Genomic DNA, 27,441 nt, shown 5'->3' with positions numbered 1-27,441 from the left:
GAACACAAGTCATCAAGCTGTTTTTGTGCAACATAGTAGAAATGATCAGCCTTCTTTTAGCAGAGCCTGGTGTTAGGAGATAGGGGGCAGTACGATGATGAAATAAGACTTGGTCTCAATCTCAGAATGCTTTTCTTTGTTTTGGGGGATTTGAGTGAAGGGATCATTTCTTATTTTATCACATCTCCCAGAAAAGGAAAAAATAGAAGGTAGAGGTGTCTAACAATTTCATTTGTAAAATGTTAAGGGGGTGAGAGTAGATATTTTAGGATTCTCACATATTGGGATTGCATGATCTTTTCTGTCTGATACACGGTTCTTAGAAAATCTTCAAAGCTAGAGGTAACCATAGGCAAACATTAAATTCCCCCATTATCCAGATAAAGACTCTGCAGAGATCCTCTGATGCCTTGCTCAGTCCATTAGGGAACATTGCCTCTGCTGGAGTGGGGGGGGGGGGGTGATATGGTCTGGGAACGCCGCGTGGCCCCACACGGGGCCTCGAGATTATTTGGGGTTGGTCTTTTGGTCACGGACTCCCCTTTTCCCTGATACACCTAAATTGTGTGTGGTGGAGGAGGCCTGGGCTGCGAGGGGGAGGTGGGTGTGGTGGTGAGAGCGAGAGGTCACAGTCCCTTTAAATTTGTGCGGAGATGTCGAAACCTCAGGTCGAGGGAGGGCTCGAGGACCGCCGGGGAGAGAAGCGCCAGTGACCTTTGCATGGGGCTGGGCCGCCCGACCGTGGCGTCGGGGCCTTGGGCCGGGGCTCCCAACTTGACAGCCCAGGGAGGAGCCTGGGGGCGGAGAGCACGGGCGAACACCTGGAGCAAGAAGATCGCTCGGACCCGGGCGGCCGCCTCGCACCTGGCCAGGTGGGATCTACCTTCTGCGCCGCCGCAGCCATGGAGCCTCCCGCACTCTCCGGAGGGGTCTTCGCCTTCTCCCTTACCGCCTTCCCTGTCTGCTACACTTTGAACTACCTCTCGGAGCTCTCCCAGTGAGTGCTGGGCACCGCAGGGCGGGGAGGGGGAGAGAGGAGGGGGAGGAGGACTCCTGCCTCACCCCCCGCCTGATGGAGAGGGGAGGGGTGGGCGGCGCCCAGGGGAAGCCAGGGCTAGGCATGTTGGGGATCTGTAATCGCTTCAGGACACTGCCGGCCACAAGGCCCTTTCCAATCCGCTGCTCTCACGGCCACCCCCAAGCTCCCTCTCCAAGTGCTAGAGTGGGTGGCAGACGCGAGGGCCATGCCCTTTCCCCTTCCTACGGAGCCTAGCTAAATTGACAAGATTGCGAGTTTCTCTTTTGAAGCCGAGGGGCAGATTGAGGACATTTCTGATGCCCCATACTGGTCACAGGAATAGACCTATGGAAGGACACTCCTCGGCTGGCCACCTGGTACAATTGGTGGGGCAGTGAAAGTCCCGCGGAAGCTCCTCCTGATACGGCCAATCACGCAGCTCCTGCCTTTGCCTAGACCTGGGTTAAGTCTGAGTAGGAAATCTAGCCCTTGCCCTCTGGGATTCATTGGTGTGGTTAAAAACTGGGCTCATTATGCACTTTCAGTAGGTGAAGAGCAATACAGGATAAGTTGACTGAAGGTAAAATTGATGATCGAGGGCCAAGGTTCATGGTAAAGATATCATCCTGTGTGTGTTACATGGGGAAACCGTTCTCCCCAAGTTTACAAGTGGGTGGCCTTAGCCAAATCACCGACCCTCTCAGACCTCAGCTTCCTTATCTATAAATTCAAGGGCTTGTACTAGATGACTATAAGGATCATCAGTCATCAGCGTATTTTCACTCTGATAAGGTGGTTGTTTTTCTGATCTCTTGGAAGATAACTACCCTTTTCCTTCCTCCTTAATATGGTACAATTTCCCATGTTACAATGGTTATAGTTTCTTTTCTGTATTTTTCCCAATTAAATGTAAAGATAGTTTTCAAATTTCATTTTTCATAAGATTTTGAGCTCCACATTTGTCTCCTTCCCTTCCCTCCCCATCCTAAAACAGCGAGTAATCTAATATAGATTATAATGTACAATTATGTTAAACATATTTCTGTAATTGTCATTATGAAAGAAGTATCAGAATAAAAGGGGAAAACCCATGAGAAAAGGAAAAAAATTAAAAGTAAAAATAGTATACTTTGGTCTACATTCGGACTCCATAGTTCTTTTTCTGGATGTGGATGGCATTTTCCATCACTAGTCTTTTTGGAATTGTCTTAGATCACTGTATTGTTGAGAAGAGTTAAGCATGTCATGGTTGATCATCATACAATGTTGCTGTTATTGTGTGCAATGTTTTCTTGGTTCTGCTCACTTCACTCAGCATCTGTTCATGTAAGTCTTTACAGGTTTTTTTTTTTAAATAAGCCTGCTCATGATTTTTTACAGAACAATAGTGTGGTTATATTTTAAATGAAGGTTCCTGGATGTATTCTTGAATGATTGAAGATAGATTCCTTCTGACAATCCCATTCCATTGTATGATGATATGAACTAGTTATATAATCTTGAAGAATTTATTCTGTCTCTGGTCTAGTTTCCTCCTCTGTTCACTGTTTCATAAATTTAGAGAGAAAAGGAACCTCAGAGGCAATCTAATCCAACCATCACATTTTATGGGGAAACAGGCCCAGAAAAGTTAGTTGTTTTGCACCAGTTAGGATTTCAACCCCAGGTCTCTGACTGCAAAGACAATTTTATTTTCTTTGTACCAGTGATACAGGGGCAGGGGTTGTTTGAGCTAGATGATTTCTATTGTCTATCCTAGTTTTGCCATGATTCCATGATTGGTCTTCTTGTTCCTGTTATTTGTTGGCTTGTGTATAGTCATTTCAGTGATAGTTATATTCAAGGTATTTACTGAGTAGATGAGCAGCTAAGTGGTACAGTGGATGGAATGTTGGGCCTGGAGTCAGGAAGACTCATTCTTCTGAGTTCAAGTCTGCCCTTAGACACTAGCTATGTGATTCTGGACAAGTCATTTAACTCGGTTTTCCTCAGTTTCCTCAGCTGTAAAATGAGCTGGAGAAGGAAATGGCAAACCACTCCAAAACCTTTGCTAGGAAAACTACAAATAAGGGGGCAGCTAGGTGGCATAGTGGATAGAGCGCTGACCCTGGAGTCTGGAGGATCTGAGTTCAAATCCGGTCACAAACACTCAATAATTACCTAGCTGTGTGACCTTGGACAAATCATTTAACCCCAACGCCTTGCAAAAGCCAAGCCAAACCAAACCAAAACAAAACAACAAATGGAATAACAGAGTCTGAAATGACTGAGCAAAAATAATAACAAAACTTTGGGATGAATGGGGTGTTCAGGGAAGACTAGCACTTCTGGTGTGAAGTCTTACTGAGTCCTTTTCAGTGCTATAAATCCAATTCTGGTATCTGTCTTTTTTTTTCAATTCTCACCTGGGGCTTCAAGAAGCTGTAGCATGCAGAGCAATCATATCCCAGTAAATTGCCTTGGCAGACAGGCTAAACCAGGTTTCACCTTTCAATGAATTGGGGGACATCTGCCCTGAGCATGTGAAGACTTTTCCTGGCAGAATGGGCGAATGAGAACAATTTGTTCTAAAGGCTATGAAGACAACTGAAGCAGGTGGTCTGTTTGGTCAGACACTGAAGATGCCAGGCTTCTTGACTTTTGTCCTGCCATTGGAATTCAAGTGACTTTGAGAACCAGGCTGATGACTTTGTGCAACCCTGTCTCATTTAAATTCAGTTCTCAAGCAAGTGAAGACGCCACCCCATGATCGCATTGGGCCTTCTCAATTGGGAAGGCTCATAGGAGAGAAACCAGAAAAAAGTATCATGCTTTTTTTTGGGGGGGGGGGAATTTGAGTTTAGTTTTGAAAAAAAACTAGGAAAACAAAGAAGCTTCAGTCTCTGGGAGGTAGAAGAGTGTTGCAGGCAGGGGGATTAGTCAGTACAAAGGCATGGAGATTAAAGATTGAGTTTTCTTTTTCAGGAACAAATAAACCAAGGTGGCTATAGAGTATGAGACTATCATTTAGTGAATAGAAGGTGGTCTCAGAGTCATTAAATCCTGGATTAATGTCCTACCTTTGACATATATAGTCTCTGTGACTCTGAACAAGTCATTTAATCTCTTAGTACCCCATTCAACTCTCAAACTATAAGCTTCAAAGCAGTTTCCTCACTGCATTCCATTGCCAGAGAGAATTTCCTTATATCAGAGGGGAATTCCCTACATCAATGAAATCACAGGTCTGATAAAAAAATTAACAAAGGAAAAGAAAACATTTAAACTCAGAAATAATAGCAAGTGAAGGTAATTAGATGGTAGATGTATAAAAAGAAATCTAACTACTCTCAGACTTGGAGACTAATCTACATTATATTATCTAACTGTTGTTCAGTCCTATTTTAGCTTCTGTTCCCTATCATCCTCAACATAGAGTAGCTACTTCCTATCAGGATAGCTCCAACACATTTATTTAACTGATAAGGTACTTACTGAATTTGAAGTCAAAGGATCCTGACTTCAAATCCCAACTCTGCTCTTTAGTATTTATTTGAAAAATAGATTGGTGGTATAAAGATACCAGATCAGACTCCCTGGTGTTCATCTGCAAGCATGACAGGAAAGAATAGAGGAAATAATAGAACAAAAAGGAAACTATCTCTCTCTTTCTCCCTCCCTTCCTTCCTTCCCTCCCTCCATCCATCTCTTTTGTCAAAGCAGTTGAAGTTAAGTGACTTGCCCAGGGCCACCCAATTGATAAGAGTCAATTGTCTGAGGTCACATTTGAACTTCATTCCAGGGCTGGTACTCTGTGTACTATGGCACCATCTAACCACCCTGAGAACTGCATTTGTAAACATAGCTAAATTTCTGAACTCAGTTAAGAAAGGGAAAAAAAAACAGCCTAGACAGTTAACAGAACATAATCAATGAATTGTCAATAGGATCAATTTTCTAAAAAATTTTATTTACTTAAGGCTATTTTATTTAAGTGACTTGCTCAAGGCCACACAGCTAGGTAATTGTCTGAGGTTGGATTTGAACTCAAGTCCTCCTGACCCCAGGGCCAGTTCTCTCTCCATTGCACCACGTAGCTGCCCCAATAAGAACAATTTTTTTTTTAAAAAGCTAGAAACTATCTTCCTTCCAAGCATCTCCTTTTCCATAAGGAAGACACCATACTTCCTGTCACCCAAGTTCATGCCTCAGTCATTCTCTCACACTCCACATATCTATCAGTTGCCAAATCCTGACCATTCTACCCTGCATCCCAATTCCTTTATTTCTTTTTAAAATTAAATTTATTTGAACAAAAAATAAATTTTTCAGTGAACAAAAATTCTCTCCTTTCCATTCTATCCCACCAGAAAAAAAGAGAGAGAAGAAAAGAAAAATCCTAGTAACAAATATGCACAGACAAGCAAAACAAATCCCCACATTCCTAAATCCAGAAAACCCCCCCAACATATATTTCTTTCTACAGTTTGAATCTACCTGTCACCTCCCTGTTAGGAACTAGGGGGCATGCTCCCAGATCCTTTTTTCCATTCATCTGGGTACCACTCTATTCAGACCTTCATCATTCTTGACCAGACTATTTCAATAGCCTCTTATTTACTTTTCCTGCTCCAATCTGACCTACACCATAGATGCCAAAGTGATTTTACTAAAGTGCAGATCTGACCACATCCCTCCTTCCTCATTCCTATTGCTTCTAGGATCAAATATAGCAGATTCCTTTCTTTGACATTTCGAGCACTTCACAACTTGACCTTACCTACTTTTCTAAGCTTATTTTAAATTTCTCCCCTTCTCACACTCTTTCAGTCTAGCAATAGTGGCATTCTTGCTTTTTCTGATACACAATCCTCCATCTCCTATCTCCAGATCTTTGCTCTGGCTGTCTCTCACTCCGATATGTATTGCATCCTCATCTCTATCTCTTAAAATCCCTAATTCCCTTTAAGATTCTGCTCAAACTCTATAAGACCTGAAATCTTTTCACATCCCTACTCCTCAGCTCCGAATGCTTCCTCCCCCCAAAGACTTTTAATCTATTTTATGCATACTTATATATGTTGCCTCTCCCTTTAGAATGTAAACTTCAATTGGGAAAAAGATTATTTCTCTTTGTCTTTGGGTCCCCAATGTCTAACAGAGTACTTGGTACTCATTAGGTTTTTAATAAATGCCTGTTTGATTAACTGATTGAACTCAGAAGGGCAATCAGATTACCATCCTCCATAATAATCTACTTCTGTTTCTTTCAGTTAGAAATGCCCTTCTCCCTCTCCTCTTATACAAACCCTTTATAATTCTCAAGACCCAGTTTAAGTTTCATGTTCAGCAAGCTCCCTGATGTCTCTAGCCTTCCAGTGAAGGTCTGTCAGATGACCCACCTTCCACTCCAGCAATTAAAAATGAACCACATTGCTTCATCTATATAGTCTGTTAGTCTCTGCTTTTATGGATGCCTTGTCTCCCCAGATTCATTGTAAGCTCCCAAAGGGAGGACCTGAATCATCTTCTCTTGTCTTTTCCTATAAGACCTGACATGGAGCTGGACACAAAGAATAGGGGTGGGAAGATTTTTGTGGGGAAAAACTTGTCATCAACCTAGGAAATCAGACTATTGGGTGACTTATGCAAACCACCTTGCCTTTTCTTCACCTCTGTTTCCCAAGCTGTAAAAACAAGGGGGTCAAATTCAATGATTGCTAGAATCCCCTTTGACCCTAACATGTTGTATTCCTGGGAGTGTCACACTCCATCTGCTTTCTCTGGACTCCAAACCCCTTGGCATAGAGATCTTCTACCTCTATCATCCATGGGAGTACCAGTCACATTCTTCTGATTTTGAATTTTAGGACGAAGAGAGGCAGTCATCAGATGGAGCAGTCTGCATATTTGTGACAGTCCTTCATAACCTCAGCTGAGCTGTACCCAGAATGTATCCCATAGTCCTCCCTTTACTGTTACTCCCTTCACTCTTTACTCACAGAACATAGAACAGAATACTAGAAGAGACTCATGCACAGAGATTAGAATGGCCATAGGAGTTAGGATTAGGAAGCATTTTAAAGATCATTCAATCCTTTCAATTTTTCAGATGAGGAAATTGAGGCCCTGAAGTAGCAGAACCGAGATTGAATCCAGATGTTATAAATTAATATCACAGCTGAAGGGACTTAGAGCATAAAGTGTCACAGCTCAAAGACACTATGTGCCCACTTTATGCTTAGGAAGGAAGGGTACTTTAAGGCCAGGGAAGGAAGAATATTAACTATTAAATAAATATTAAAAGTTGGAATAGTGGGTTGGGGTCAGATTATTTGGTTTGTGCCTCCAGCAAACTTTTACCTTTTTCCTGGCCTCAGTTTCTTCATCTAGAAAATGTAGAAGATGAGCCTTAGTAGATAAGGAAGGGAAGATATGAGGAGTAAAGGGCAAAAGGCTTTAGAGAATCAAAGCATCTCTTAATTACCCACGAGGAAAGCTGTAAAAGACACTTCCCTACAGTATCAGGTAGGAGATTGATTTACATGACCTCTCAGGTTCTTTGCAGCTCTCATCTACTTGAAAAGGTGTCTCTGTGGCATTCCTGTTCTGGGTCATCCGCCTTCTCTCCTAGGTTCCAAATTATCTCAGGCTTCTATCTCTAACCCCATTATTGATAACTATCATCTATTAGGGAGGATGTGAACTAGTTGGGACTGCTTTAGGTTAGAACTTTTTCTTTCGTCAGGATTATAGTTAGAGAAAAAGACAGGGTCCTTAATTAACTCATACTTACTAAAACAACCTCTGGATTACTCCTGCCATCTGCCTCCTTTGCTCTTGCTTATGTGCTGGTGAATGAAGCTGGAGATAGTCATCCAACTGTGCTGATTGGGACCCTTACGTATTTGTGTTGTCTAATCTCAATGGGGTTCAATTGCCAAAAGGCAATCCTTTTACTCCTGATGGATTCTCTCTCACAGTCTCCATTATAGGTGTTCTAGACTTTTTCCTCCCTCTTCAAGTTGCCTTCACCAAACACTCCCCACTCCTCTCAGCAGAGTATCTCTCCTCATACTTTATTCAGAAAATAATAGTCATTCACCTTGAGCTCTCTCTTCTCTACATCTCAAAACCTTGTCATCTTTCATTTTCTCTTTTTTTACCTATCTTTACAGGAAAATATCCTTACAATCATTTCCTTCTCATCATCACCACTCTCTTCTTAAATACCAGCTGCTACATCCCTGCAGCTTACAAACCAACTTGAGTTCTTTAAAAAAGCTTCACTTGACCCTGCATCTCTTCAAGCTATCATCTTATATTTTTCTTTCCTTTCATGGGCTGAGTTCCTTGAAATAGTCATCCTCAGTACTTGCCTTCAATGCCTTTCTTCTTGTTTCTCAACCCCTTGTAGCCTGGTTTCCAACCCTATCATTTAACTGAAATAGTCCTCTCCAAAGGTACCAATCATTTCTTAAATGCCAAATACAGTGGCATTTTCTTTGTCTTTATCTTTCCTGACATCTCCGTAGAATTGGAGAAATATTGATTCTGGGTCTTCTCCTAGTTGAACAAATCCTTCTGTCCCTTTTCTGAATCTTCATCACTAATTGTGGACGTCCCCCCAATTCATTGCCCTGAGCCTTCTTCTCTTTTCATATTATACAATCTCACTTGGTAAACATCAATTTCCAGGGGTTCAACAATCTTACCTATGAAGATGATTTTGATATCTTTCAATGCAGTTCTAGTTTTTCTTTCTTTTTTTTAAAATTTATTTTTTATTCTCATTTTGTACAATTTTTTTTACATTAATAAAATATAATTGTTTACAAGTAAACAAAATACCCCTCCCGCCTTGAATATAGATAGACTTGCTTGGGTGAAAAAATAAAGGGGAGAGAAAAAAAATTAAAATGAAAAAAAAATAGTAATAATTGTAGGTATGGCCAGGTGGCACAATGGACAAAGCACCAGCCCTAGAGCCATGAGCACCTGAGCCCATATCCAGCCTCATAGACCCAACAATCACCCAGCCGTGTGACATGCAAGCCACCCGATCCCCACTGCCCTGCAAAAACCAAAAAGAAGAAGACAAAAAAGACTCAAAATAAAATAAAATAGTAATAATAGTAGGGGTGGCTGGGTGGCAGACAGAGCATTGGCCCTTGAGCCAGGAGCACCTGGGTCTGAATCCAGCCCCAGACACCCAAAGATCACCCTGCTATGTGGCCCCAGGCAGTCCACCCAGCCCCACTTGCCCTGTACCCTCCCCCAAATAATAACAAAAAATGTGCTTCAGTCTTTGTTCCAACACCAACAACTCTGTCGTGAGTGGATCACATTCTTTATGATAAGTCCATCGCAAAAGTTACTTCCATATTTTTCCAATGTTGCCATTGCTGATTGCAACTCCCTCCTTTCTTATTTCTCCACTACCATGTACCACATTTTCTCTCTCCTTTCACTCTGACTCTGCTGTAGGGTCGCTGAGTGGCACAGCAGACAGATCCCTGGTCCTGGGGCCAAGAAGCCCTGAGCCCCCATACCACCTCTTAGGCCCAGAATCCACCTGGCCCTATGGTCCTGGGCAGGCCATCCAATCCCAGCCCCTTGCAAGAAGTAAAAAAGAAAATGTTTTATATCTGACCATTCTCCCCCCATGGTCCATCCTCTCCTCCTTTATTCACATCCCCACCCCTTCCCCCTGCTCCCCACCTTCTTACCCCAGTTGTCTATACCCCATTGAGTATATTTGCTGTTTCCTCTCCTAGCCATCTCTGATGAGAGCAAAGGTTCCCTCATTCCCCCTTGCCTCCCCGCTTCCATATCATTGCAATAGCTCATTGTAATAAAAAAAAATCTTATGTGAAATATCTTGGACTATTCCCCCTTTCCTTTTTCTTTCTCCCATTCTATTTCCCTTTTTTTCTATTGACTCCATTTTTACACCATATTTTATCTTTGAATTCAGCTTTCTCCTGTGCTTCAACTATAAAAGCTCCCTCTACCTGCTCTATTAACTGAGATGGTTCATATGAATATTATCAGTATCATTTTTCTATACATGCAGTTCATCCTCATTAAGTCCCTCATATTTCCCCCCTCTCCTCCAATCTCCATGCTTCACTTGAGTCCTGTATTTGAAGATCAAACCTTCTGTTCAGCTCTGGCCATTCCAAAAGGAACCTTTGAAATTCCCCTGGTTCATTGAAAGTCTATCTTTTTCCCTGGAAAAGGACATTCAGCCTTTCTGGGTAGTTCATTCTTGGCTGCATTCTAAGCTGTTTTGCCTTCCAGTATATTGTATTCCAAGCCCTATGAGCTTCCAATGTAGCTGCTGCTGAGTCCTGTGTGATCCTGACTGCAGCTCCACGATATTTGAACTGTGTCCTTCTGGCTGCTTGTAATATTTTCTCTTTGACTTGGGAGTTCTGGAACTTGGCTATAATATTCCTAGGGGTTGTTTTTTTGGGATCTCTTTCTCGGGGGGTTTGGTGGATTCTCTCCATTTCTATTTTTCCCTCTGCTTCTAGAATATCAGGGCAATTTTCCTGTAGTAATTCTTTGAAAATGATGTCAAGGCTCTTTTCCTGATCATGACTTTCAGGTATTCCAATAATTTTTAAATTGTCTTTCCTAAGTCTGTTTTCCATATCAGTTGTTTTTTCAATGAGATATTTCACATTTTCTTCTAATTTCTCATTTTTTTGGTTTTGAAGTATTGATTCCTGATTTCTGGTAAATTCATCAATCTCCCTGAATTCTATTCTTTGTCTGAAGGATTTGTTCTCCTCAGAGAGTTTTCTTATCTCTTTTTCCATCTGGCCAATTTTGCTTTTTAAAGCATTCTTCTCCTCAATAACTTTTTGAACTGTTATATCCATTTGACCTAAGCTGGTTTTTAGCATGCTATTTTCTTCAGCATTTTTTTGGATTTCCTTAACTAAGCTGCTGACTTCATTTTCATGTTTTTCCTGAATCTCTCTCCTTTCTTTTCCCAGTTTTTCTTTCAACTCCCTCATTTGATTTTCAAAGTCTTTCTTGAGCTCTGTCATAGCCTGAGCCCAATTTCTGTTTTTCTTGGAGTCTTTAGATGCAGGAGCTTGTGCTTCCTCATCTTCAGACGAGTATTTTGATCCTTCTTGTGCTCATTTGCAAAATATTTCTCAATGGTCTTCCTCTTGTTTCTTTGCTTGTTCATTTTCCCAGCCTAAGCCTGTTTTTTGGGGTGCTTCCTGAGCTTTTGGGACACTCCCACAAGGGTCTCAGTGTGTGTGGCTCTGTCCTCCCTCCTGGTCTGTGAATGACCATAAGTGCCTCCCTCTGCCATGGGGCTGAGGTGGGGGGGGGGGCCTAGACTGGGATCAGGATGTGAATGTGTTCAGAGCTCCAGAGTCCTGTTCCAGGGGCAGAGGACAGAGCTCGGTAGTCTCTTCACTCCCCTCCCTCAGCTCAATGGGCTCATGCCCTGGGGGCTCCCGCTTATCGGCTCCGCCTGCTTCTGTTTCCAGCTCTGGGCTGCAGAAAGACCAAGCTGCTCCCTGTGTGCCCTGAGGGCTGGGCTCCAAGTGCTCACTCTGGCAGAGTTCCCCCGCGGTTCCCCCACTTTGTGCCCTGTGCTCCCCGGGGTGCAGCTCAGGAGACTCCCCTGCTGCTGTGAGCTGCAACTCCCAGCGCCCTGGGGCTGCCTCCGGGAGGCTGAATTTCTTTGGCTCTGGCGGGCCATCCCTCTGGCGGGCCGCCCCTCCGACTCCGGGGAGCAGAGCCTTTCTGCTCTTTTCCAGGTTACCTTAAGTAGAACTGCCTCACTGGGTCCCTTTGTGGGTTCTGTCTCAGTTCTAGTTTTTCAATGGAGCTGCAACTGCCTATTGGACACTTTTAACTAGATGTCCCCTAGGTACCTCAAGTTAAATACATCCCCAAAGAACTCATTATATTCCCCCAGAAAACTTCCCCTTTTACAAAATTTCTTATAACTGTCAGACCTTAGAGCCATTCTTGTCTCCTTACCCTCATTTTTTCTCACTCCACATACCTCAACAGTTGCCAACTCTTGTCCTCTTCTTTGCATTCACACAGCCACCACTCCCAGTTCAAGTCATCTTCACAACTTGCCTGGACTTTTGCTTCCCAATCAGTCCCCTTGCCCTAAGTCTATCCCCAATTCCACTCCATCGTCCATAATGTTGCCAAAGTGATTATTTTTCCTTTTAAAGCACAGGTCTGACTGGGTGACACACTTGTTCAAACTGCAGTGGTAGCTTATTTCTAGGATCACATAAAAAATCCTCTGGTATTTCACAACGTGCCCCTTTCCTATCCTTACATATAATTCCCTAGAATCTCTTCTTCTGAAATGTTTTTGTTTCTCTTATATATCTATCTTGTATATGACTAGTTACTCATATGTTGTCTTCCCCGTTAGAATGAAAGTTCCTTTAGAATGATGACTTGTTTTTGTCTTTCTTTGTATCTCCTGTGTTTAGCAAGGTGCCTAGCAATGCAGGAGGTATTTAATAAATGCTTATTGATTGGCCACCCTCTTTTCTTGGAAATGCTTTCCTCTTTGTATTTAACTTGTATTTTGTATTTCCTTATATATGTATATGTGGTGCAGAGGGAGCTAAGTGGAGCAATGGCTAAAGCTGTGTCAAGAAGATCTGAGTTCAAATCTTGCCTCAGTCATTAACTAGCTGTGTGATCCTGGGCAAGTCACTTAACTTGTTTACTTCAGTTTCCTCACCTGTAAAGTGGAGATAATGGCATCTACTTCACAAGGTTGTTATGAGGATAAAATGGATATCTGTAAAGCTTTGCAAACCTTAAAGCTTGATACAAAAGCTATTTATCTTTTTGTTTGTTTTTGTTGAGCAGTGGCATTAATTGACTTGCCCAAGATTACATAGCTAGTATGTATCAAATCTGAAGCTCAATTTGAACTTAGGTCCTCCTGACTCCAAGGTCAGTATTCTATTCACTGCATCAACTATGTGCCCTGCTATTAAATGTTATCTAGCTATATCCCCTCTTGTTAAAATATAAATTCCACATGAGCAGGGAATGATCTATTTTTGTCTTAGTACCCTTAGCAGCTACCACAGTGCCTAACAGACAAATTGTTATGATTGTTGTTTAATAGTTTTTTCAGTAATGTCTGACTCTTCATGATCCCACTTCTTGGCAAAGATTCTAGAGTGGTTTGCCATTTCCTTTTCCAGTTCATCTTATAGATGAGGAAACTGAGACAAATAAGGGTTAAGTGACTTACTCAGGATCACACAGCTAGTGAATGTCTGAGGTCATATTTGAAGATGAGTCTTTCAGATTCCAGGCCTGGTATTCTCTCCCCTGCATTACCTAACTGCCCCACTGACACATAGTAGGTTCTTAATAAATGTTGGTTAATTAATGATTTTATTAGCAGCATTGGATATAAATAAATTCAGAAAAGAGAAAAGAAAGGAAGAAAATTTAAGGAAGAATAGCTAGGACAAAATTTGGTGATGATTAGATGAGAAGTGGTAAAGGATAGGGAAGAGTAAAAAGAATAGATTACCAAGTATTTATATAGCTCTTTGAAGTTTGCAAAATGTTTTCACAAGAGTAAGCATTTATATAGTGCCTACTGTGTACCAAGTACTATGGTAAGCTCTTTACAAGTAATATATTAGTTTATCCCCAGGGAAGATGCTATTATTATTCTCATTTTCTAGTTCAGGAGACTAAGGCAAACAGAGGGGAGGTGATTTGCTCATTAGTAAGTTTCTGAAGTTGAATGTGATCCCAGGCCCATTGCCTCTGCTAGCAGCAGAAATGATGGTGATGTTTATCTTTCATTCTCAAAGACCACAACTTCAGGGAGGTGAAGCCATGACATGCACATGAATTGGATTTGAACAAGGGGTTTTTGTGCTAAGTCACTAGCCTTACTTTCTCCTCAAAAGCCATCTGGGTCCAGTTTTCAGATATGAACCAGAATGACTGGAAAAAGCTCTGAATTTGAGGCAATCAGGGTTAAATGACTTGCCAAATGTCACATGGATAATAAGCATCTGAGGGCGGATTTGAACTCGGGTCCTCCCGACTTCAGGGTCAGTGCTCCACCTATGCAGGGAGTGATGATGAATTTTGCATTAAAAGAATGAATACAGTTTAGAACATGTTGAACTTGAGATCCCAGCAGAATCACAGATGGAAATGACTAGCTGGAAATCAGAAAGATGTTTGGGGCTACAGTTCAGTTAGTGGCAAAGTTGGGGATGAAGAGTTGGGAATGAATGAGGGACATTAGAGAAAGAAGCTGAGGGTCTTGGGAAGTTGCTCACATCCAGGGAAGATCCTTCCTTCCACTTCTAGTGCTTTCCCCCTAGGATTATCTCCAATTTACACTATCTATAACTTGTACATATAGAGTAGTTTGCATATTGCCTCCCCCATTAGACTGAATTCCTTGAGAATAGAGATTGTCTTTTACCTCTCTTTGTATCCTCAAGTCTTAGTACAGTATCTGATGCAGGATAATAAATACTTGTTAATACACCAGGAAGAGAAATGGGAATTTATGAAGTAGTATTAAAAAGACAAGTAAGAGAACCAAGAGTGTAATAGATGTCAAAGGGAAGTTATCCTGGTTGTGAATGTATTCACCCAGATAAAAAAGATGCAAAAATTTGCAGCTTACTACCCACATCTATTTTGTTCTTCCAGAATGAGAACTATGAAGATGCCACCAGATTTGGAAATCAGGTCATGGGTGACTACTGAGAATAGTTCTAATAAAATGATGAGGGCTGAAATTAGATTGAAGGGAGTAAATGAGTCTTGGAGAAAGTGGAGGGAAAAGGAGAAAGAAAAATAGAGAGTTTAGGCTTAGATCAAGTGTCCTGCCTAATATTCCCAAGTGTGTCAGACCCTATCCCCAATCTGGGTACCATCCTGACTCCTCATTTACTTCCTAGTCCCTTGGGTATGGCTATCCTGACTGTGATGATCCTGGCTCTGCTGTTTGTAGCCATCTTCAGTCTGGCCCAGGGAAAGATCTCCCATGATCCACTTTTTGTTGGTGAGTCCTTGGGGCAAGGGAGATGGAAGGTTACGGGAGGGTTAGCAGAGTTTACAGTGGGGGAGAAGAATCTGTAACCAGGATCTTTGACCTAATGCCCTGATATTCAACATGGGGACTAGCATTCAGGCAGCATGAGCCTAAACTGCTTCCAAATTAAGAAGTCCTAATGTCCCTTTCAGTTCTGTCATTCTATATTCTAGGTTCTCAAGTACTCCCAACTCTTATATTCTATGTTCTGAGGACAGTTCTTGTTCTCTTTCTCATGTCTGAGGTCTTCCCCACTTCCAACTCTGATATATTATCTTCTAAGGAATCTTCTCTCTTACATTCTAAGTACAATCTTCCCAAGTTTGATAGTCTCTGACATTCCATGTTCTTTACCTAATGTCTTTCTGGCTTTGACCTTTTATATCTCCTAAAGTCCCATCTAAATCTAAAATTCTATGTACTAAGGAACCTTTTACTCTGACATTCTGTGCTCTCTGGAGGATACTTGCTCTGGCCTCTGTTATAATGATCTTTCCAGCTTGGATGTCATTCTGTATTCTAAGAGCCTTCATAGCTCTGACATCTGAGTTCTAAGGGTCTTAGGAAGTTGCCCACATCCAGGGGCATTTCTCAATTTTCTAAGATCCTTTCTATCCATTTGATAGTCTTTGTTCTATGGCCTAAGAATGCATCTAACTAGCATTCTATGGTGTTTGATTACATTTGGATATACCCAAAGAGTACCCAAGGAAACTTGAAATTATATCTCCAGGCAGCTAGATGGCATAGTGGGTAGAGCACCAGCCCTGGAGTCAAGAGGACCTGGGTTCAAATCTGCCTTCAGACACATAATAATTACCCAGCTGTGTGACTTTGGGCAAGTCACTCAACTCCATTGCCTTGAAAAAAGCCAAAAAAGAAATTATATCCCCTTCTCACAAGATTATTAATTCTTTGAGATTAGGAGCTGTATTATATTTCATCCTTGTATTTCAGTGCCTAGAACCTTGGACACATTGCTGAATTAAATTACCTTGGCTGGTCCAGAGACTTGGGGGGAGGGGTAGTCTGATCTGTCTGTGCTTTTCCCACAGTGTTTACTATCTTTTCCTTCACCTCCCTCATCGACTTGTTCATTGCCCTTCAGGAGGATGGCTTTGTGATAGACTTCATGGAATTCTATGCTCGGGAGGTAAGCCCCACTCTTCCCTATTTCTGCCAGAAGGACTTTTGAGCAATCTTCAGCATAGCCTCACACCTTCCTTTCTGTTTCTGTGTTACTCCAGAGGGAACCATACCTGCGTACATCCTATGGAATTTTTAGCTGCTATTGGAATGGCATTGTCCATTATCTGCTCTGCCTCACTATGACAGGGGCCATTGCTACAAGGTAAGGACATTCCCTAGAAGAATCAAGGGTCAGAAATAGGAGAAGAGGTTCCTTGTGAGGAAGGAGGAGACAGGGAAGGCTTTCTGGGATTCAGAAAACAATTCCAAGAAAAGATAATGCAGTTAACTCCTAGGGTGGGGGGTTTCAGAGTACTATGTAATGTGTTCTGGGTCTTGGACTAAATTGGTGAAACCATGAAATTCCCAAGACCCCAGGAAATGTAGGAATCATATAGCCCAGAATTTCAGATCTGGAAGTAACTCTAGAATAATAAAATCCAAAATGTTAGTCCTGCAACTAATCATAAGATGAAAAATATGGGTATTGATCTAGAAGGACTCTTATAACCTAGAATCTAGATTGTTAGAAGTGGGAAGGACATGAGAAATGATCTAGGCTAACTCCCTCATATTATATGTATGAAAACTGAAGCTCAGAGAAGGGGAAATGCAAAGAACTCAATCTTTTTCCTGCATACATCCAGTCTTTGCTTAGAGGCCTCCAATGAAAAACTCATCTTCAGAGAAAACCTATTGCACTTTTGGATAACTCTAATGATTAAAACATTTTTTCCCCTTACATCAAGAATGAACTTGCCTTTTCTCAGTGTCTGCTCATTGCTCCTAGTTTTGTTTCCTGGACTAAGGAGAATAAGGGTAATCTCTCTCTTCCAGATGACCTCAGTACAAGCACTTAAAGAATTTAAGTCTTGTATTCTTTAGTTTAAACATCACTAGTTCACAAGAGAGTAACTAAGTGACATTCCAGTGGATAGAGTGGCAGACCTGGTTTAGAAGAAAATCCTCATCTGTAAAATGAAGGAAATGGCAGGACATTCTAGTATCTTTACTAAGAAGTCACAAAGGATTGGACATGAATGAAAATGACTAAACGACCAAAAGTTCATAAGATCATAGATTTAGAGCTAGGAATAACTTCTCTCATTTTACAGATGAAGAAAGAACTTACCCAAAGTCACACAGATAGCAGGTTTGGAGCTGGAATTAAAACGCAAGCTCTCTGACTCCAAAGTCAATGTTTTTTCCATTTTATTCAGTTACATCTCTGGGGAGTTCTTTCTACCAGTCTCTATATGGTATGAACTCAAGACCCTTCTTTATCCCAACTGCTCCCCTCTGGAATTCTCTAGCTTCTCAGTATCTTTCCTAAAATATCGCACCAGACTGGAGTATGGTATTGCTGGTGTGCTCTGACCAGGGTTCCTTAGACCCAGAAATTATTAATTAGTCACTGAGTGTCATGAGGATTGGTTGAAGTATGTTTCTTTCACTTAGAGAAAACAGGACTTAGGCAGCACATCATACCATTAAATTCAGTTCAAGAAACAGTTATAAAGTACCTATCATGTGCCAGGGATCATATTGCATACTAGTTATACAAAGAGAAAAATGAATCAACCCTTGACAGGAAGGTGATATAACATCTTGTGAATATGTTAAATCTACCAAAGGTTACAATATTTAGATAGATAAATATGTACAAAGTAATATGAAATAGTATATAGAGGAAGATAACCCTAATAATTGGGATGGCAAAGGAGAAAAATCAGGGAAGACATCACATAGGACTTTGCACCTGAACTTTGAATGACCCAAGGATTCTAAGAAGTGACCATGAGGAAGGAGTATATTCCAAACAAGTATAAGGAATATCTGACAGGGTGACATGAAATTAGTCTGGAAACTTTGTTGGGAGTCAGACTCTGTTGCAGCAGCCTCATCTTCTGAGGCAGAGACCATGAGGAAGGAGTATATTCCAAACAAGTATAAGGAATATCTGACAGGGTGACATGAAATTAGTCTGGAAACTTTGTTGGGAGTCAGACTCTGTTGCAGCAGCCTCATCTTCTGAGGCAGAGAGAGAGAGAGAGAGAAAGAGAGAGAGAGAGAGAGAGAGAGAGAGAGAGAGAGAGAGAGAGAGAGAGAGAAGAAGGCAGGAAGAAAAATAAAGAAAAAAGGAGAAAGAAAGAAAGAAAGAAAGAAAGAAAGAAAGAAAAGAAGAAAAAGAAAGAAAGAATAGGAAGGAGGGGAAGAAAGGAAGGAAGGAAGGAAGGGGGAAAGGGTTTTAAATGTTGGTCTTAAGATTTTATATGTCACCACAGAACTGATAAGTGCCACTGAAGATTTTTGACTAGAAAAGTTATATATTACATAGTCAGATGGGTATTTTAGGAATATCAATTTGGCAGTGAGATGGAGGATAGATTAGATAGGGGAGAACCTGGAAGCAGGGAGACCAATTAAGAAGCTACCTTCAAGTATTTGAAGGACTGCCAAAAGAACTTTCAGTGGTGATTGGTTGAAGGAATTGGGGATGTTTAGCATGGAGAGGAGAAGACACAAGGGGCATATAATGATCTGTGAGTATTTGAAAGGCTGTCATGTGGAAGAGGAAGGATCAGATGTATTCTGTTTGACCCCAGAAGACAGAACTAGAAGCAATGGGGGACAGATGCTGAGAGGCAGATTTTTATCCTACATATGGAAAAATATTCTAATAAAAGCATCTCCCCTCCCCCCCCACCTGCCCCTGCTCCTGTCTCCACCACTATCATACTACTCCCAGTGGAGATTAGTGAAGGTTTATTTCTTCCAGGAATGCTTAGAGAAGATTCTAGTGCTATTTCAGAGTAGACAAAAAGAAGGGGCACTTGGGTGGTACAGTGGATAGATCATTGACCCCAGAGTCAGGAGCACCTAAGTTCAGATGTGAACTTAGACACTTGACACTTATTAGCTGTGTCACCCCAGGCAAGTCACTTAACCCTGATTGCCTCACAAAAACAAAACACTAAAAAAAAAAATAGAGCAGACTAGATGTCATCAGAACTGTTCAAGGGAGTCAGAGTTCCTACTGGCTCCCTTCTTTTACATTCCTCCCACCTTGAAATCTTTCTTTGACTTGGTTTCCTTGCTCACTCCTCCACAACCTCCCGACCCTCTGCAACCCCTTCACCCATGAACCCATTTGAAAGATCAAGAAAGTTGCCAACTTCTCTCCCTGTTTCCCTCAGGAAGAGATATAGAAGCCTCGGGCTCTACTGGCTGGGATCACTGGTCATGAGCATCATGGTTTTTGTCACAGGAAACATCCTTGGTAAGTATCATGCCTTTGAGATGTACCATATGCTTGGTAAGCGACACGTTTGGTACTAAAGCTTCAGAGGAAGGGGGATTGGGAGGGAGGGAGGGAGAGAAGGGAACCTTGCAAATTGATCCAGCAGTCTAGATAGGCCAGACTTAAGGCCAGTAGCTTCCCTACCAGCTCTATCCCAGACTTCTCCTTGAGCTACCTTCCCTTCCTCAAAAGAAGTCACCTTTCCAATTTGGAGAAGAGGGAGACCTACTCCAAAATTGATTTATTCCACCTTCAGTTCTGGGATATGTAGAAGGGAAGGATTCATCTTGCCAGCCCTAAACTCTTTCCAGCAGTTTTTGGGAAGGTTTCTTCATTTTTTAAGTACCTATTATTTGAGACTTTTAAGATAGGTACTAAGAGAAAAAAGAAAGGAAGGGAGGGAGGCAGGCAGACAGCACAAAGGGAAGAGGAAAGGAAGGAAGCAGGGAAACATCAAGGAAAGAAGGAAGGGAGGGAGGGAGAGAGAAAAGAAAACAAAGGATAGAAAGGGGAGGAAGGAAAAGAGGGAGGGAGACAGGGAGAGAATGAGGAAGAGGAAGAAAGAAGGAAGGGAGAGAAAAGACAATGGAAATAGAAGAGAAAAGAAAACAAGAAAGAAAGAGGAGGAAAGAAAGGTGGGAATGTAGAAGGAAAGGAAAGAAGGGAGGGAGGAAGGAAGGGTAGAAGGAAAGAGGAAGGAAGAAACAGAAAAAAGAAAGAATGGAAAAAAGAAAGGAAGGAGCGAGGGATGGAGAAAGGAAGGGTAGAAGGAAAGAGGAAGAAATGAAGAGAAATGAATGAGAGGATGAAAAAGAGAAAGAAAAGGAAGGAGGAAAAGAGGAAGGAAGGGTAGGAGAGGAAGGAAGAGAAATGAAAGGAAGATGGAAAAAAGAAAAAGAATTGAAGGAATGAGGAAGGAGAAGGAAAAGAAAGAAAATGAGGAAAGAGGGAGAAAGGAAGGAAAGAAGAAAAACATTATTAAGAGTACTTAGAATGTGTCAGACATATTAAATGCTGGAGTACAAGCAGAAAAACAAAACAGTTCCTTCTTTCAAGAGCCTTCATATTGGACTTTTCAGCTTCAGGTTGCATGAAAGGGCCTGTGGTCCTAAGGGTAGAACAATAACGCAGATGGTAATGCATCTTCTCTATTACCATGAATAAAACCATATCTATTTCTGACATCAAACTACTAGATAGTGCCAAGGAAGGACTTTTGGGTTTGGTGAGAGACCTTTTCTGGGTATCTGGGTACCTATTTACTACAATATCTGCAGAGGAAGGTGTGATAGAGTTTCTTCACAAGAATCCCTAACCTGTTAAATTCCTGCCCATTTGTTAAAATCTAAAGAAAACACTACCTTTTTCAGGGAGGTTTCTCTGATTTTTCTTGGTCATTAACACTGTCTCCTTCTTCTTACATTATACTGGGTTTATCCTCTCTTATTCATGTGTCATTGAATTGGATTTTTTATTCTTTCTTTTTATCTTAATTTCTCTTTTAAAATTCCATCACATTCATCTCCAAATATGGCTTTTTTCCTACCTCTTTCCAGTGAAATGTTTATTTTAACAAAGATTTTTAAAAGAAAATAATAAAATAGCCCAACAAAACCAATGAACAAATCCATTATGTTTGAGAGTATATGTAATATTCCACACACAGATCTTCACCTCTGTAAAGAAAGGAGTCTTTGTAAGGGAATCTTAAGAGCCTTAGCAGTTAACATCTAGCTATCATATCAGCCCTGTGGAGAAGATTTCTTCCATCTCACCTCTACCAACACTGACTACTAACTCCCACCAAAAGGCAGCTAAACCTAAAAGCCCTAGAAATAGCAGTACCCCTAGACCTAGTCTTGTTTAAAGCTAGTCCCCTATGCCACTATTCAAACTAGCTGCCTTCCTTCTTTCTTTTTATCCTTCCTCCCTCTCTCTCTTCCTCATTTTTCTTTTTCTTTTTTTTTGCTTTCCCCACAACCCAAGTGAATTTGGGAACAAGATTATGTTTTTAAGTTCATGTCTAATAATGTTTGTCCTTCATTTCGAAGAAGACCATGACATCAGGGAGCTGATGACATGACAAGCACACGAATTGGATTTGAGTGAGGGAGTGTTGTGCTAAATCACCAGCCTCACTTTCTCCTCCAGAGTCCAGATCTGGGTCCAGTGGCTAGATATGAAGGCACAGTGGATAGAGCACTGGCCTTGGAATCAGAAGGATGGGAGTTCGAATCCAACCTCAGACACTTGACTCTTACTAGCTGTATTACCTTGTACAAGTTACTTAACCCTGATTTAGGACCATTTCCAGTTGTCCTGATTCATATCTGGCCACTGGACCCAAATGGCTCTGGAGGAGAAAGTGAGACTGGTGACTTAGCACAGTACCTACCCCCACTCAAATCTAATTCATGTATCTGTCATGACATCACCTCTCTATGTTATGGTCTTCTTCAAAAAATGAAGGACAAATATTACTTATTTTTGCAGTAGGGAATAAAAGGCAGATAAGATTGGAAAGGTGATTGGTCTGAGTTTTGTAAAGCACCTGGAATGTTCATCTGATGAATCTTTATTTGATAGAAGATGGGGGTTTTATATTTGGCATAGCCAGAGGGGAGGAGAAGGAAAATGATCAAAACTACACTTGGCTATAATTCTTGTTTCTCCATTTTAGAAACTTACACTTGCCTGGATCCTTAGGACATTGAATTCAGAATTTCAGAACTGGAAGATAACTTTAAAATATACAATGTTATAGTTGGGAGTACCTTAGAATATAGAATATCAGAGCTAAAGGGGACCACATAACATTATTAGAGCTGGAATATATAGAACACAGATAACATTGAGAGGATCATCTAGTCCAATCTCACTTTGCATATGGAGAAACTGAGATTCAGAGAAGAAGGGACTTGTCCTAAATTACATGAATTCCTGGCAAGAGACAGGATAGAATCCAGGCCTCTAGTCTTTCATGTCTCTGTTCTTTCTACTTGACTATATTGCCTCTGCTCTACCCAAGCCTAGCTTGGTAAAAAAATCTTTCTTCACTTTTGGATCTGGGGTTGGGTTGGGGGTAATGGGCTTTCCAAGAAGCAGCTGGGAAACATAACAGATGGATCTCAGAAGACAGAATCAGGAAATCCTGAGCTCACATCCTATTGAGGAACTTACTATCTGTATGACCTTGGGCATGACATTTAACCTTTGTCTGCCTTAGTTTCTTCATTTATAAAATGGGGATAACAATAGCAAGTACCTCCCAAGAAAATCAAATGAGATCAGGTGGGGTAGGAGGATCCCTAAGGGTCCAGGGCAAAACAGATAAGGGTTTTTTTTTCCCCTCACACATGTGTGTGTCTATGTGCCTGTGTGTGTATGTGTGTGTGTGTGTGTAAAACAGAGGTAGAGACCAAGTGCTTTGTAAAGTGCTTTGCAAATTTAAAGCACCATATAAATTCTAGCTATTGTGGAAGAGTTTTGATTGGTGGTTGGAAGAAAGTGAAGATGGCCCCCCTTTCTCATGTAGCAGCCCCAGGATCAGGGCCAACTCTTGGATCCAGACTCTCAACTGAGTATTCTCTTCTCCAATCTCCAGGCAAGTACAGCTCAGAGCTTCAATTATCCTTCTTACTTAATATTCCCTACATGTTAATCCCATGCTGGGTTGGCCTACACCTCTTCAGTCAGGACAAGGGCCCAACAGGCTACACAGCCAAAATGGTAAGTCTCCCAGGGCCGTGTTCTTTCTTCTGCTTTGACCAATGTCTCAGTTCAATGAAGGAGTTACTCTGAACTTTCCCCAACACTTGGGAGAATGGTTACAGAGTTAGGAGCCTGGGGGGAAGTCTGGTTCTTACATTTACTAACTGTGTGATCTTAGGCAAGCCACTTAATATGATCAGGTCTTAGTTTCCTCATCTGAAAAATGGGGATGTTTGCACTACAACCTGCATCAAAGAGTTGTTGTGAGGAAGGGACTTTTAAAATCATAAAACACTCTAGTTCTATAGGTTATTATTTTATCCCCTGATTGTGTGGTATACAAGAGCAAAAAAGCACCTTATCATAGTCACTTTTTTGTTTTAAGATGTTATCTCTAGAATATGATGATAATAACAATAGCTAACAACTATACAAAAAGATTTTTATACATATGATTTCTTTTGATCCTTGCAATAGTCATGTGCAAAATGTGCCATATCCTCATACAGATGAGGAAACTGAGGAAGACTGGTTCTATGACTTTTCCATAGCCACATGCCTCCTAAGTGTCTGAGCATTATTTGAATTCAGGTATCCCAATACTAATCACTATACCATCTTGCTACCATTATGATGAGAAAACTCACATTTTAATAGTGCTTTTCAAAGTATCTCATCTCCATTATTTCCTTTACTTCTCCCAGACTTCACACAGTAGCCTTACTTAGTGTTATCCTTACTGTATAGCTGAAGAAGCTGAGTCTCAGATCTGCACAGTCACACAGTAAGAAATGAAGTTGAGACTGTAGACTGTCTTCTTCAGATGCAGTGGTCCTTCCCATGTTGTATATATGTTATCTGAAAGGTGATGAATGACTTATTAGGCTTCCTTCCCGCATGATTTCAGGGTTTACAGACTCCTGAATTCTTGTTCCCCCACCAAGATAGCAATCTTGACATCCTATTGTGCCATGAAATCTCCTGTAGTGTTTTGGGGGTTCAAATTGGATCCAGAGATATGATTTGGATAGAGGGACCAATAACCAAGTCTAACTTAGAGATGAGTATCCTTTGGAGACCCCTTAGTGTCAAAAAACCTATTCAGCTTCCTGTCTCCTCCCCCCTCAGGTCTGGATTCTTCTCTCTGTTCTAAAGGAAATGAATTATTCATTTCCTGGCCCAGGACACATCTCTCTCATCTGAGCATCAGTTCTTTATGTCTCTAGTCCCCCACCTCTTCTGACCTCATCATCCTTTTCTGAATCCCATTATGTCCTGCTAACTACAGTAGAATCTGGATTTCTAATGGTATTATTAGGACCAAAGGCAAGTGTAGGGATGTATTATCTGAAAATCGTTTGAACTGAGATCACAGGGGCTCCTCACTGCCTTGGCATTAGGGGGTTGACAGTTAAGCACCAGCATCTCTCCAAATCCATTTCCCAGATGACACAGAATGGAGAAGGATCACCAAATGGATGAGATCATAAATTTTATGAGATCATAGAGACCATGTGGTCTCTCAACTTTTTATTGGTTTTTCTCCTCTCTTCCTCTCTTGAATCATATCTTGTGCAAAAGACACAAATACACACATACGCAGACACACATACAACAAAACAAAAACAAACCTGTTCAGTAAAAGCTAACCCTAACATTGACTTGTTCTCTGTTTCTGGGTGTGTCTCTTGCTTTCTGGGTGTGTGTTTCTCATATAGATCGCAGAAGAGCATAAGAAGGGGCTGCTCCAGAGGCCCTGGGACATTGCTCTGTTAATCTATCTGTTCCTGGCAGGATTATTCACCATTTTCCGCGGCCTGGTGAGTTTCCTCAGTGGATGTTCTGACGACTGTCTTTCCCGAAAGCCTTCTTCCTCAGCTCCCCTCCACTTCTAGCCAGACCATCCCAATGGAAACTCTTTGATGCCTGCTCCAGGCCTCTCCACTCTGGGAAATGGTCTCCCAGGCCAGCTGCCATGTAGCCAGTCACCTCCAATAGAGATGAGCTCTCTGAGATTGGGCCAAGGCTTAGGGGCTCAGGGGTGCTGGGTGGTCAGGGCTCTAGCTCTGTTACTTGGAGCTTATATATCTTGGCAATACTTAGACCCAATTCTGTGCATCTAGGTGGTCCTAGAGTGTTCCACAGATTCCTGTTTCACCTATGTGTATCAGTATGAGCCATACCTTCGAGACCCTGTGGCCTATCCCAAGATCCAGGTGAGATTGCCCTGGTCCCAACAGCAGATTGACAGGGTTTTCCTAGACGAGGACTCTGAACCTTTCAGAAATTCCTCTTTCATGTTTCAGATCTATACAGTCGCCTAGGGAAGGGCAGGGGGAGGGGGAGGGAGAGAAGTGGGCTATGCACTAGGTAGGGGAAGGGGAATGACAGCGGGAAGCAGTTCAGTTCTTGACATCTGGCTGTCTCTTGTTTGAGGGGGAGACAAGAACTCTTCCTAATCTGAGAGGGGAGTGTGGGAGTGTCCTTGATATAACCTGCTTCCATTTTTCTGGGGCTTATGGAGTTGGGGTGGAGGTGAGGGGAGGGAAGTCACGAGGGATGATATCCTCAGATATCTTTGGTTTCCAGATGTTGGTGTTCCTGTTCTATGCCTTGCCTTTTTTCATCCTGGCTGCTTATAGTCTCCTGAGGCCTGGTTGTTCCTGGATCCCAGACTGGGCCCTGGTGTTTGCAGGGGCCATGGGCCAGGTGAGGGAGAAGGCTGCAAGTGCTAGGGAAGAGGGTGGGTGGAAGCAGGAGGATCAGATGGGGTGGGAGGATAAGGACAGAAGGCCTATCCTTTGGGTTCAGGACAAAAGAGATATGGGGGGATTTTCCCCTTGCACATACATGTGTGTGAAAAAGGAGAGGGGAGGATGGAGAGCAAGAGAGAAAGGAGAGGGAGGGAGAGAAAGATAAAGGAGAGGAAAAGAGAGAGCATGAGAGAGAGAGGGGGAGGGAGGGAGAAAAAGAGAGGAGGAGAGAGGGGGAGAGGAAGAGGGGACAGGGAGAGAGTATCCCGGGGGAAGAAAGGGAGAGATAGAAGGAAGGAAAGTGTGTGTGTGTGTGTGTGTGTGTGTGTGTGTGTGTGTGAGAGAGAGAGAGAGAGAGAGAGAGAGAGAGAGAGAGAGAGAGAGAGAGATTGTGAAGAATGAATTCTTAAGTTAGTTACTGCTATCCTCAGTGGAGAAAAGTAGTTAAAAAGAAGTAGGGCAAGCAGAAATGAGACACAGAGAAACTGAGACTCAGAGAGATACCTTGATAGACTGGAATGAACAAAAAGACTGGCATACATGAAGATTCACATGAATTAAGATCCATACAAATGAGACACAAAGAGAGAGACACATAGATTACAGACTAAAACACTTGAGGAGTGACTGTGGTAGAAAGGAATAGATAAGATTCACCTTGAGAGAGATTGAAAGAAATCAGAGTAAGACAATTAGTTGTTGCCCAGGCCCCAGGGTAGAGAGAACTGAAAACTGTGATTGAGGGTTTCTTGCAGAACAGCTTCATCCCTATTCCCCTGATCCCTAGGACTACCAAGGATGTGCTGACTTTGTTCTCACTCTTTGCTTTTCTCTGTGATAGGCCCAGTTCTCTCACATTGGTGCCTCAATGCATCCTCACACCCCCTACACCTATCGAACCCCTGAAGATGTCTTGTCCTTCCTCTTTATCCTCAACCTTCTCTATGCTGTGGGAACTCACCTCCTGGCCTACCGTTGCCTCCGATGGCCAGCCTTCTTCCTCTGCCCTCCTACTCTCAGCCAGGAGGAAGAGAACAAGAAAGATTGCTGAGAGGGTACCACCTGATCAGGGGCTACTGGGACCTCCACCCACCTTCCAGAGGATCAGTCTCATTTCTCTACTCTGGCTTATGCATCATTGAAGCTCAGAGTTTGAAATGGTCTCAGAAGTCAACTATCCCAGCCTTAACTGATGAAGAATCTTCTTTATAAGACTTCCAACAAATGATTATCCCAGCTCTATTTGAAGCCCTCCAGTGAAGTGAAACGGACTGCCCTACCTCAAAGCAGCTGATTCCATTTTTGGACAGCTCTAAGTGTTAGGAAAATTTTCTTTACACTGAGAATTTTCCTTTGAATTGTTGGAGTATTAAAACCCAAATTTGCCTCTTTC

General features: G+C 42.0%; 1 protein-coding gene across 1 annotated transcript; it reads left to right on the top strand.

Annotated features, from left to right (window-relative positions):
* Positions 1 to 831: 831 nt before the first annotated feature.
* TM6SF2 (transmembrane 6 superfamily member 2) lies at positions 832 to 27,441 on the top strand. The gene is made up of 10 exons (XM_074204199.1): positions 832 to 997; positions 14,962 to 15,065; positions 16,151 to 16,248; positions 16,343 to 16,446; positions 19,481 to 19,563; positions 23,189 to 23,313; positions 25,014 to 25,115; positions 25,419 to 25,511; positions 25,885 to 26,004; positions 26,890 to 27,441. Exons 1-10 carry the CDS (start codon positions 903 to 905, stop codon positions 27,097 to 27,099), a joined length of 1,134 nt encoding a protein of 377 aa, XP_074060300.1. The 5' UTR covers positions 832 to 902; the 3' UTR covers positions 27,100 to 27,441.

The sequence above is a fragment of the Macrotis lagotis genome, chromosome X (assembly GCF_037893015.1).
Source record: "Macrotis lagotis isolate mMagLag1 chromosome X, bilby.v1.9.chrom.fasta, whole genome shotgun sequence".
Classification (NCBI taxonomy): Eukaryota; Metazoa; Chordata; class Mammalia; order Peramelemorphia; family Peramelidae; genus Macrotis; species Macrotis lagotis.
The sequence above is the reverse complement of the archived record's forward strand: the minus strand, read 5'-3'. Positions and strand labels throughout refer to the sequence as shown.

What these genes read in the sequence shown, in the direction of transcription:
- TM6SF2 (XM_074204199.1), top strand. Translation starts at nt 903, where the DNA reads ATGGAGCCTCCCGCACTCTCCGGAGGGGTCTTCGCCTTCTCCCTTACC. An exon ending in TACCTCTCGGAGCTCTCCCA is followed by an intron (nt 998 to 14,961) that starts GTGAGTGCTGGG and finishes TTTACTTCCTAG; the next exon opens with TCCCTTGGGTATGGCTATCC. An exon ending in TGGAATTCTATGCTCGGGAG is followed by an intron (nt 16,249 to 16,342) that starts GTAAGCCCCACT and finishes GTGTTACTCCAG; the next exon opens with AGGGAACCATACCTGCGTAC.